The sequence below is a fragment of the Salvia hispanica genome, chromosome 4, assembly GCF_023119035.1.
Source record: "Salvia hispanica cultivar TCC Black 2014 chromosome 4, UniMelb_Shisp_WGS_1.0, whole genome shotgun sequence".
Taxonomy (NCBI): Eukaryota; Viridiplantae; Streptophyta; class Magnoliopsida; order Lamiales; family Lamiaceae; genus Salvia; species Salvia hispanica.
The window spans coordinates 4098158-4110958 of NC_062968.1; the positions used below are offsets into that span (position 1 = coordinate 4098158).

At 34.4% G+C, this 12801-nt stretch overlaps 2 protein-coding genes across 3 annotated transcripts in view; one reads left to right on the forward strand and one right to left on the reverse strand.

Annotated features, from left to right (window-relative positions):
• Positions 1-1835: 1835 nt before the first annotated feature.
• On the forward strand, positions 1836-2936 carry LOC125223167 (RING-H2 finger protein ATL52-like). The gene has a single exon (XM_048126179.1). It carries the CDS (start codon positions 2000-2002, stop codon positions 2810-2812), a length of 813 nt encoding a protein of 270 aa, XP_047982136.1. The 5' UTR covers positions 1836-1999; the 3' UTR covers positions 2813-2936.
• Positions 2937-6200: 3264 nt separating this feature from the next.
• Positions 6201-12801, reverse strand: part of LOC125223769 (transcription factor bHLH71-like) — a 7770-nt gene continuing 1169 nt past the window's right edge. Inside the window, exons 1-3 of one of the 2 annotated variants that reach the window (XM_048127062.1) lie at positions 8058-8576; positions 7003-7419; positions 6201-6446 (exon numbers count right to left, since the gene is read on the reverse strand). In XM_048127062.1, the coding sequence (XP_047983019.1) occupies positions 6342-6446; positions 7003-7419; positions 8058-8381 (846 nt within the window). In that variant the 5' untranslated portion in view covers positions 8382-8576 and the 3' untranslated portion in view covers positions 6201-6341. Of the gene's footprint in view, positions 6447-7002; positions 7420-8057; positions 8577-12801 lie in introns of those variants that run through there. The other variant, XM_048127063.1, reaches the window with a different exon arrangement.

The window sequence follows — 12801 nt, forward strand, 5'->3', positions numbered from 1 at the left end:
TCAGTCAATGCATTTTATTCAAATTTTGGTAATACTTAGCATGTATATTTGTATTTATTATGATAGTAAAGAAGGTTAGAATTTAAGGTTTCTATTTTTAATATACATAATTTAGAGCTTGGAGCATAAAGTTCGGAGGATTATTGTTTTTCTAAATATACTTTTACTTGATTTTATTACAAAAATCAAAATCTGGGGAACTGATATGGGCTATGGAAAATGAAGAAGAAAGAGGCTTAACGCTGTTAAACATTACCACAAGGGTAAACAATTGGTAAGTATATAGACTCGAGCCCACGAGGAGTTGTTGCAATGCACTCTTTGTTTCATGTACAACAAAGAGGATGAGGTTGCTACTGTCTTCTCACTTCTCTTTTAATATGAGAATTAAAACTAAATTGAAAAGACTAATCCATATGATATATATCTGCATTTGAAATCGAATTAGCGACAATGCAAAATAACCTATCATTTAGAGACAAAAAAATTGAGACGCAGTTACTAATGTTCGGAAATTTTTAAAAATAATCATAATTTAGGATGCAAAAGAAAACGTCATCACTAAGTTGATGGCAAATTATCTTAATCTTTTGCTTTTTTTAGGACGCTTCTATTTGTGTCCGTTGGTTCAAAGTTGTGGACTCAAGAATATGTTGGAAGTCTCTAATATACTACTCTGATAGGAAACAAGATCCTATCGGCGTAGAAGAGGACACGCGAACAATGAATTTGTGAACAAAAAGCAAAATATCAACCCTAACGCGAGGCTAGGGTTTCGAGAGCACCAAGATGAGAAAAAGTGTGTTTATTACTTTAATTCTCAATGACTCGATCTATGAGAATTCTGTAATTTATAGAATTCCCCCTACTTGATTCGGACTTACGATTCGGGAAAGAATCAAGAATAAAACCCGAAAAGATTTGACTCTATCATGAAATAAAATAGTTCATGCGAAATAAGGAAACAAAATAAAAACAAATAAAAAACAAATCAAAATAATCATATCTCTAATATCAGACATAGTCTCGATATTTGGCAGGACGGGGAGCGTTCCTCTGTGGTCGATCCTTCTTGGCTGCTCTGGTCTTCGGCCTGCCCCTCTGAACCGTCTTCGCCGTCTCCCCTATCCCTGGCGGTTGTCGCTGCATGGGTTCATGCAACCCCCCTTCATCATTGCTCCCCGTCTCGTTGATCAGGGTCGTATCATACTCCCTCCGTTCTATAATAGTGAAGACATTTTCTTTTCGACACGCGACTTAAGAAAAGATTGTATTAAGTAAGTAAAGTAAAAGAAGAATAAAAAGTAGGAAATTAAAAATGTAGAGAGATGAAGAGAGAATAAAGTAAAACAGAGTAAAGTAAGCGAGGAAAATGTGTTGACTTTTACTAAAAAGAGAACTAACTTCACTGCTATGGAACATACTAAAATGGCATAATGACTCAACTAATGCGGAGGGACGGAGTACTACACTACTAGTACCGGAGTATTTCTAGTTGACTTGAGTTTCAACTTCAGATTACATGACTATTGAATTAGTTTATTGATACAAAAAGCTATACGTTTTCATACTCCAAGCATATGTTAATGAAATATACGCCCAAGCATGACCTTTTAGCGCTGTAATATAATAATTCCAAAGAAACTTTAAAGATTCGCAAACTCCACATAATCAATATTCTTAAATTTGATTTATCTCGATTGGTACAACTAACTTGGTTGCTGCAACAAAGACGTTATTCAGTTGATATTATTTATTTCGTCATATAAAGTGACATTGAATGGTTGGGGCGAGAGATTAATGGAGGAATAAAGAGGAAAAGATAAAGGTTAGTCAATGATAAGGTATACCAATCAAAACATACTCTTTAATTTCCCTTTTGTTCCTTTCCATTATAAACTCCTTTATCATTCCCCTCACGCTTTCAGCTCCACATTCCTCTCAACATAAGCTAAAATCAACACCAAATTCTCTCTCAAATCATAATCCGTAGAAAATTATGAATACGCTAGCCATCGGCAGCCGCATCAAGGATTGTTCTAAAGGATTCTGCAGCTTCTTCTGCCCGCAGTGGTGCTACATAGTCTTCCCTCCTCCTCCGCCGCCGCCACCGTCAGAATACCTCCCCGACGACGGAAGCTCCGGCCCCGACTTCTCTCCCTTCATCATCACAATCATCGGCTTCTTGGCCGCCGCCTTGCTCCTCCTCAGCTACCACGCCATCCTCTCCAACTACTGCCGCGGGAGAAGAATCCAAAGGCGCGGCCAAACGAGCCGCGCCGTGGACGTGGAGAGCGGAGAGGACGGCGGCCAGGAGGGGACATGGTTCGTGGCGACGAACCGCGGGCTGGACGAGGCGCTGGTGAGGTCGATGGCTACGTTCAAGTACCGGAGAAGGGAAAGGCTGGTGGAAGGCACGGAGTGCTCGGTGTGTTTAAGTGAGTTTGTGGAAGAGGAGAGGCTTAAGCTTCTCCCCAAATGTAGTCACGCATTTCACGTGACATGCATCGACACGTGGCTCAAATGCCACTCCAACTGCCCGCTTTGCCGAGCCAATGTGGCGGGCCCGGCCTCATCGCCTCCTCCTCCTCCTTCTCTGCCTTCGCTATCGCCACAAGGTGCGGGGGGGAATGTGGAGATTGGCACTGGAGATCAACGAGAGGGCGCGAAAACGGATGGAAGGGTTAGAAGATCGGTGTCCATGGATTCGGTTTTCGAACGGCGTTTGATGATAGATGATCCGAGTAGTGCAAGTAGATGTAGTGAGATGAAGAGATCACATTCAAGTGGAAGGTGGTTCGTCTCTAAATAGGGTAAATCAACCCAAAACTATATTTTTTCTTGGAATGTTTTTAGCGGTAAGATTTGTATGTTGAGATAGGGAGTAGATTGTGTGAAAAGATCACAAATAAAGTAAGGTCAATTTTTTCGGATAATTTGTGGGATATTTCAGAGTCCATTAAATATACTGTACTCATAATATGGCTAGCCATAAAATGGGATTCTAGTAAATATGGATATTATGGATATGAACAATTTAATTATCTTATTTATTGTTAACTAAGTTTACATTATTACCCTTTTAACTACACATTCTTTAATGGAATAGTACTTAAAAATTAAGTACTCACTTCGTTCATGAAATATTGTCCATATTTGACTTGCCATGTTAAGAAATGTGAAGAAAAGTGGGTTGTAAAATTTAGTGCAATGAGGGTCCAACATTTTTATATTAGTTTTATGTAATAAAATGTAAATGTAAAGAGTTAGTGGAAAGTGAGATCCATTTACCAAAAATAAAAAAAGACAAAGTTGACAAACTTTTACGGACGGATCAAAATGACAAAACTGAACAACATTTCACGGAGGGAGTAATTAAAACTATCCAACTCATAAATTTTTAGCCTATAAATAAGTGTGGTTTACAGACCCAATATTTAATTTATTTATTTATTTGGGCTAAGACAGATGTGGCTTTCTCTTAACATGGGCTGAGTTTTGAAATACAGAGCAAGGATCCACATTAAGAAACAATTTCTATACCAACACTGCGTGAATAAGTTAAACAAGTAAAACATGGGGTATAAATATAAAAGTAGACTTTAGATATTTCCCAATAGAGATAGCAACCATTAAAACTAGTTCATATTCACACAAGAAAAAAATTGAAAATATCGATTGTTTATGATTTTAACCCCCATTCACCACAACTAAAAAATTACACTTAATTTGTGAATGAATGTTCAATACTATTTTTCTTTAATTTACATGTTTAGAAGCTCAATCCTATTTTTTATATTATTTACTAATTCTTATGGTTGCGAATCAGTTGTTAACTTTTAGATGTCATACAAAATGGATACGAAATGGAGAAATGACGGGAAAACGTGTGTGACTTTCACAATTAGGAGGATATACATTTAAATAAATAAAATTTCAGTAATACACAAATTAAATATATACGATTCAGTAATTCCCAAATTAATTATTTAAAAATTTAAGCCCAACTTAATCTTTTGTCGAAATCATATTTTATTCAAGCCCAATTCCAGGGAAATAACAAGTTTATTTCATTTATTTTTGTAAACATCTTTATCACTCAACTCTATTTTTCACTCTAAAAGCCTCTGTTTTTTTACAGTAACATTTTGAGCTTCTACTCTTTAAAGACTAGTTCTTACAGGGCACTCTGTATTTTTCCTTTCATGTTAGGATTCTGCATTTCTTTTCGCATTTTAAAAACTTACTCTTTTAAGGATATAAAAATTGGGACGGAATTACTAGCATTTAAATTAATTAGAAATAACTACCTAGGATGTAAAAGAAAGCATTTTTAAGCGGAGAGCAAATAATCTTAATCTTTTGTTGTTTTATGACACTTTATGAAATATTGATGGTATAATTAAACACACAAATTAGCGTCCTTAGCATTAAAAGGTGTCATTAGCCTTTTCTTTTAGAATTAGCACTCCGTTATATACTCCCTCCGTCCACGAAAAATATAGCACACTTGTCGTTTTTGGTTGTCCACAAAAAATAGGGCACCTTTAAATAATATGGATCTCACATTCCACTAACACAACTTCTTTCTTAGCTTACTTTTTCCCCTTATGTCTTACTTTATCAATTCTACAGTAAAAAGTCTTTCAATAGTCTTAAAAGTGTTCTATTTTTCGTGGACGGAGGGAATATTAGTCTTTCAATAGTCTTAAAACTGATTAATATAATATCTTCGACGAAACACCTATACGGCTATACCTACACCTGATGATACATACACGAAACCAATTTAAAGAGTTATATATCACGAAACCAAATTAAAGAGTTTTCATGAGGATCTATTTGAAAGTTTACCATACTAATTGATGGTACTACATAATATAGCGAATTAATTAACACACTTGATTACCTTACATTCCATATAAGTAATTTATTTGCACTTTCACATCCACCACTAATCGTAAAAAAAGTTATCTAGCTCTAGCTAGACACTTGGTGAGAATAGGACATTTTAGTTTGATGTTACGCCGCATCACTAATTTAAAATTTGAAAAAATATTAAAGGATAGATAAATGATGCTTTATCTTATGATTATCCAACCTTAAAGAAAGAAAAACAATATCCAAGTCCAATAATATTCGAGTGTGAAAATAATCAGGTGCAGCGGCACACCATAAACCCCACCGTTGCAAGTTTCCAATAGGTCTCTATCTTGTTCCCGCAAAATGACACTATTCTTAATTTGGGATACATATAAAAAACAAAAATGGAGGCCAAAATTCAATGCAAATGGCATTTTACCCATATAATAAAACAATGAAGATATTGAGCATACATACATAACATGATAACACTATAATCTAGAGGCTCAATTTCCTAGCTTGCCTGGCATATGGATTATTCAGGATAGCGATCCCTCACCTCTCCTACTCTCCAAAATCTTAGCTTATCTTTACCTTCTAGATTTACTACTACTATATTTACGTATACATTGGAGTACAATAATTTTTGTGTGTGTGTGTGTGTGTGAATGGACCGCACAATATAAGTAAAATTTTCTAAAATTTAAAATTTACTCCTAATAAATATGTACAACCTAATGATCGTATCACTTTGTCTAGGCTCTCTACTCATTGCATTCATACTTATATGCAAACTTTTTTCTCTTATTTATAGGACTTATCTTGTTTTGAAATGCCAAGGATAGAAAGAACCTTCAGTACTCAAAGAATTCGCTAGTAGGAGTATATGTTATAGATAGATTTTGGCATCATCAAAATTGAGGAAATAGTTGGGAAAATTAAAACAGCTTGGATTAGATACCAAAACCACAATGATCCTCCTATACATTGTGTAACTTAATATTGATCCAGGGAGAAATTTACTGGTTATTGGTTTGCCAACATTATTTCAATTGCAAATTTATCGTCGACTTACTAATCCGAAGCTACTACAAGAAACACGAAATTTATGGTACAAGAAACACAGACTCAACATCCAATAAATCGAATTACAAGGTTGCAGTGCTGCAATAATGTGATAGCTCGTTTATTTTTCTTTTTATTAAAGTATTTACATCTGCAAAATACATGGTATCATGACCAGCTAGCGACTAGAGAAAGTCCAGGATCAAGATTCAACAATTTTGCAAAATAAGTAGTACTACCAAATTGCAAAAACTGAAAAGGTCGATGAAAAATACTGAAACAAAAAAAAAATTAGATTGGTAAAAATTAATGACCAAAAGTAGAGTGAATTATTTTGCAATTAAATCCTAAATTAAACACAATGAACGTGACAAAGGTTCAATAATTTTTACTGATAAATATATATATTAACCCTAGGTGTGACAACCTAGGATAGCTTCCTCCTCAATTATTCTCAGCATGTGGTGAACTGCCCCGGCTATGTCGTCTGCTGAATTGAGTTGGCAACCCTCTTCCACCTATATAAAGAAACAACCATGCAAAGTTATTTTTTTATTAATTGTTCATCCCCAAATATACGTCAAAAAGTTCACTAAATCTATGTGTAAAGACAACATCAATCTACTTATGTCTAGAAAATCACCCATTAAAGTAAAGGGGCAAAAATAATCACATTTCACATCAATTCCCAAATTGCCCTCAAGAAAAAGTACTAATTACACACAGTAGAATCTTTTGCACAGTGCACATAGTTTGATGTGGAAGTAGGTGCAGGCTGTGTGCCAAAAAGTAGATTCTTTTGCATGCTGAGGTCATTTTCGACAGTCCTAGTTTTGTTACCATCAAATAAACCGTGCCAATGTATAAGACCAAAAATGCTGAAATGTAACGATATAAGTTAGGGACCAAAAATTTTAATAATTGGTGTGGTATGTGACATTCCTAATTAATGGATCTAGAGACCAACATTATTTTGTTGGGTGATTTTAGCTAGGTAGAGACAAAATAAATCTCGAACGAGTGAGTGAACCACGTTCGAGATAATAAGTTTATCCGGTGCACGTCCACACGTACCTTAGCGCTGATGGAGTAGAGCACGAGCGAGTCGAGTGTGGTGACATTGAGGTGGAGGATTGTGAGGAAGACGGATTGGAAGGCGGCGACCATCTTGGAGAGCTGGCGGACGCGCCTGCGCGATAGGACTCGGACGTTGGCGTGCGTCTCGATTAGGGTGACCTCAATGTCCGCAATGGCTGCCTTGCTTTGTGATGTGTATTTGTTGCCTAGTTGGCTTTCCGAGCAGCTGAATTGTGGGTATGCAAAGAATTGACCAAATGGGCTGCCTATTTTTGGCTTTTGATCACTTTCATCATTTGTTGTCACATTTCCATGCTCCAATAATGCAAATTTCTTTGCTTCTAGTGACTGCAGAATGTGCTCTAGCTCTTTCACAAATTCTATTGCACCACCAACAATTGAGGCTTGGTCACCCTGAAATTAAATTAAATTAAATATAAAACAATGATTTAGAAATAGTACTAGAATCATTAAATGAGGTAAGTATGGTGAAAGTTGATAAGATGAGAATGAGATTTTTAGTAGGACAGAGACAATAAGAGACATGGGGAGGTTGAGAGTATTACGTCACAATATTCTGTTGCATCACAAACATCAACAAGAGCAAAATTAATGCAACCTATAACTAAAAGATTATTTGGAGAAAGTATTGAGATGAATTAGAGACTAAGCGCCTGTGGTATAGCACTCATATAGGTAGCTAATTTTGCCTCATATATATAGGTAGAGAGCTATAATGTGTCACATCTAATTGGCTTATACTCGAGGCGAACAAAGACAACAACATATGTCCAAAACAGACAGAGAGATGAATGAAGAAGATGAGTGAGTGCAAGAACTATTCCGGAATCAAATTGTACCTTACTGAAATTCAAATCTTGTGACTTTTTTTCTTTTCGGTAGAAAAACAGTGCAAATTCAAATCACATTATTATCATGAAGTGAATAGTACTTAATTGGGTTCTCTCCTCAATAATTAATTTCAATTGAATAGGGAAAGAAAAAAAGAGTTAGATCAATTTTAACGTAAACATAAGTATAATGAAGCTTACTCGTTGAACATAAGATTCGGGCATGAGAGAGCGCAAGACAGCAAGATGTTCATTCATTTGCTTACGGCGGTTTCTTTCAACGGCAATGTGAGTCATTCTCTGAGTTTCGGCTTCCTCTTTGTTCTTGCACACTTTGGGCCTCCTCCGCCGCTTCTTGCGGCCCTGCGCGGCGGCGGTGGAGGTTTCCGGCGGGGGAGGCGGGGGAGGCATGGAGGAGCAGCTGGAGAAGTCGCGGGGGCTGGGTTGGGAGGAGTCATGGAATGGGGCTGTGTCAAACATGATGAAGTTGAGGAGCTCAGTTGAAGAAAGTGCTTCGAGAGCCATTTTCTCTCTTAATTTGCTAATATTTGATTTTGAGGAGTTGCTTTCATCTTTATAGTAGAGATTTGAGTGCCCCAATACTATTGACTCTTGTTAGATTATAAAGCCTTCAATCATTTTATTGTCTTCTTCAACTTTTGAGAGAGAGAAAGCGCAGGAGCAAGAGTGAGAGATGAGAGAGAGAGAGGTTTCTTTCCTTTTTCACCAACTTTTTGATGCAGAAAGGCACAACATCTATAGTGTCCTCTCACGTGCATGATAGCGTTTCTTAATATGACTAATCTAAACATTTTTTTAACAATTTTTATATGATTAGAGTGCCATTCTCAGAATAATCAGTTTAACTTTTTATTAATACATGATTGTAATTCCTTTTGGTCCCATGTGTGAATTCAAAACGCCGTTGTACAATTTTACCGGTGGAAAAATTACAAATACTACAATTAATTAAATTGCACTGGCAATTCTTTTCAGTAATTCGTAACGTAATTATATTTAAAGTTAATTAACTTTAACTTAAAAACAATATCCACCCTGGTGGATAGTGAACTTAGTTCGTGTCATAGATCTGATCTTGCACTAATATAAAACACCGCATCCAAGAAATAATTTTTACGGATTACAATATTCTTTAATAGCAGAGCAAACAATATTCAATAATCATGGTTCATTAGTTATAGTATACTAACAAAAACAGCAATACTTGACCCAGATTTCATTTTTAACTTTATCTGGACAAAAGAATTGTAAAGATTCCATGTTAATTAAACTATTATTAATTGGTTAAAATTAAACGGTATCTGGTCAATAGTTTGGTTTTTAGGGAAGAATTAAGAAAGACGCAATTTCTATTTAGGGCCTTCCCAATAAATAAAATTCAATGTTTTAATTATAGGAGTATTTGCAAACTCTAACACAATATTTCGGTATAGATAATTAATTTAGTCATAAATAGTGATTCGCTTCGATAGTAACACTATAACTTTTTCTTGTACAAATCTATCTAACCAAAAAAAACAAAAAAGTGTAGTAAAAGTATTGAAAAAAGTGAGTGAGTAATCACTAATCAAGCGCAGTTAATTGTTAGAAAGAGAATCGTCGTAGTAGAGTCAAAGCGAGAGATTTAGTTTGATTCTAATTGGAGAATTTGCCACACTGATTCAAATTAGTTTGATTCTAATTGTAAATTAGGGTCGTGTTTCCTAGTAATAATTAAAGGACCTCTCTGTGACATAGTCAAACAGAATGTAGGAGAGCTATCCGAATCACTATAAATACTGTGTCGTTTCCTTCTTTATTATTTAGTGTGCCGATACTTTGTCGCAACATATCTTGCAATAATTAACATAAGTAGGAGTACTAATTTAGTTACTCTTAAATCAGTCGACCTAACCCAATTTAAATTGAAACAAAACTTCCAGAATGCAATCTAGTTAATTTGATCTTGAATTGCAAAAATCCTTGTGTTTCTGTGTGTTCAGAATTGTAGTCCCTAAAAAAATAATGTCTGATTAAGGATATTTTGTCCAGTCAATTAGGGATATTAATTTGTGTTTTCGAATAAAATCACATGTGCTTTAAAAATGTCTTCAACATTAGTATCCTAATTTAAATTATCTTAAAAAAAGTTAAAAGGTACTCCCTGTGTCCGTGAATAGGAGTCTCGTTTTTTCCGTTTGGGTTCGTCCGCAAATAGGAGTCCCGGTTCATAATTACTATAAATGGTAAAAAGGCCACACATTCCACTAACTCATTCCACCCGCATATCATTTAAAACTAATATATACAAATGAGATATTTATTCCATTAACTTTTTTTAATTACTTTTCTTAACATTTCTTAAAATTCGTACCAGATTAGTGAACAATTGCATCCTCAATTTAAGGACACTTTTTTTTTCACCCTCAATTTTGTCTATTTTTAAATTTTTACACCGCAGGTAGTTGTCTCTAATTTTGTGTTCCTAGAAAATAAGTTTGTCTCAAATATAGTTCTTATTTCATGTTTACAAAGTATACGAGTGCTCTAACCATCGGGCTTGCTTTCTTGACTCATATAATACTAGAACATTAGATCATTAGTATTCCGAGATTATGTTTACATGCAAATGTACAATATATATTTCGATTGCAATAAAATTCATATACTCTTATAGCCAATTAAAAATCGTGTGTAAAACTAATTCTTGCATTTTATACATGCTTCCATAAGAGCAACTCCAAGGGAAGAAGGTAAATGAAAAGGGTATATCATGCTTGTACCTTCCCAAAAAGTGCAATATACTTTTCTAAGAAGTAATCAACTCCAAGGATAAAAGGTATATAGAAAGGTATATCATTTAAAAAAAAAAAATAGTACAAGATGCATTAAAAAAAATATAAAGTGTAATACCTTCTCAAATACCTACCCCATTGGAGAATGATTTTTTATGAAAAGAAGGTAAATATGGTGGTTATATGATTTTACCTCTTCATTGATGGAGAGGTAAAGATACCTATTCAAAATGGGAAAATGTATAATACCTTCTCAAATACCTCTCCCCTTGTGAATGATTTTTCATGAATAAAAGATAAATATGGTAGTTATATGACTATACCCCTTCATTTACCTCTCCCCTTGGAGATGCTCTAACAAACTTATCTTATAACAGCAAATAAGATACGTAATTATTTGCATTGAAAATTCTTCAAAATATTCGAAATTGAAAGCACAAATAAAACCATTCTTAAGTTGAAGGACATTATAGTTCATTAAATCTTAATCTTTTGCCTTCATTGACGTGTTTGTTTGAGACCCTTAATATTAGTTTATTATAACATTAATAGTAAAGATGTTTTATAAAATGCACGTATTTAATTATAAATATAAATTTACATCTTTAATTATAAAAAAATATCTTAGACATCCTCTTCTTCTTTTTTATTCCCTCAACCGCGTGAGTTTAATTTTATTTTTATTTACGAATCCAAAACTGGAATAATTTAGTTGTGATTGTTTCGGATTTTTATGGTTATGATCATTAAAATTGAAAATTGGTGTTATTATGGAGTATGTAAAATGTTTTGACAGACGATGAATGGTGTCAAACACAAAGACAATGTCTGAAATGTAGGGGGGAGTGGGACCCAAATCTATTTTGAAGTATGGATAAAAACAACAGATCGAGCTGTCCAAAGAGATACCTCTCACGTTCTAATTTTCGTTTTGGAATCTGTAAAAATCAGACTCACCGCTCACCCAATTTTAACACGTATTCACTTGTTTTATACGTTTATACCCGTCTCTACATGTATGTCAATACCTCTATATGCAATTACTCTGCTTTATTCCGCACATTTATACTCTATTCTGATATACTTGCAAGATTTTAGTACTCCCTCTGTTTTTATGTAAACTAGCTCAAAATCCACGGGTCAATCCGAACTACTCGATAAAATTATAGGGTTAAGGCCGAAAAATCGCAATCCATATTTAGAAATGGGCTACACGGGCTAATCCGCTCGGGTCGCGGGTTATGCGAGCAGGCCCGAGTGGGTTCCGGGTTAGCCCACGGGTTGAACATTTAATATCAAAATATAATTAAAATTTTGGATTATATATACTTATACGAAGTATATTTGGTAATATCAATATTAAATACAACATTGATATGAAGAATATATGGTAATTATGTCTTTTCTCTCAAATTGAAAGTTAGGGTTATATGAAATGCATGATTTCTAGTTAATTGTAGTAAGATTCACATGTGCTATTAATTAAACGATATGTTTATCTATTTTGTTTCAATTTTCAATTGCTATATTTTCTTTCTCTTGATCACTTTGATAATACTTTACTCTTTGCGACAATCTGCTTTTTAATAATTTAGAATATTAGATTGAATAGAAAGTAACATATAAGATTACTATTGATCCGAATAGCCCATGAGTTAGCTCGAAATTCGAAGATTTAGGGTTAGGGCCGAAAATTTATAACTCGAAAAATTCACAGCCCAAGTAACCCGCACCGAAATAGCTCGACAACCCGAGTGGATTGGCCTGAACTCGAGCGGGTTAGCCCAATTGACATCCCTAGTTCCACCACAAGCAAACCACTTATTTTAGCATAAAAATTTAAAGAATTAATATTTAAAAAGTTTAAGTAAAGAGAGTAAGTATGAGAGAAGAAAAAAGTAGAGGAATAAAAAAATAAAACATGTGAAAAAATAAAGTAAGAGAGAGGATTTTTCACTTAAGGTGGAATGATTCACTTATAGTGGGATATTCCAGAAAAGAATGTGACACGCTTATAATAGGACAGATGGAGTATAATATATCAATGTTAGATTCGATTATATTATTTGAAATTCTCTATATTCACTTAAAAGTTCTAAATTTGATATATATATAATCAAACTATAAAACAAATTTAGAAAAATATGTGA

Excerpts from the sequence above, each read along its gene's own strand:
- LOC125223167 (XM_048126179.1), top strand. The coding sequence starts at position 2,000 with ATGAATACGCTAGCCATCGGCAGCCGCATCAAGGATTGTTCTAAAGGA.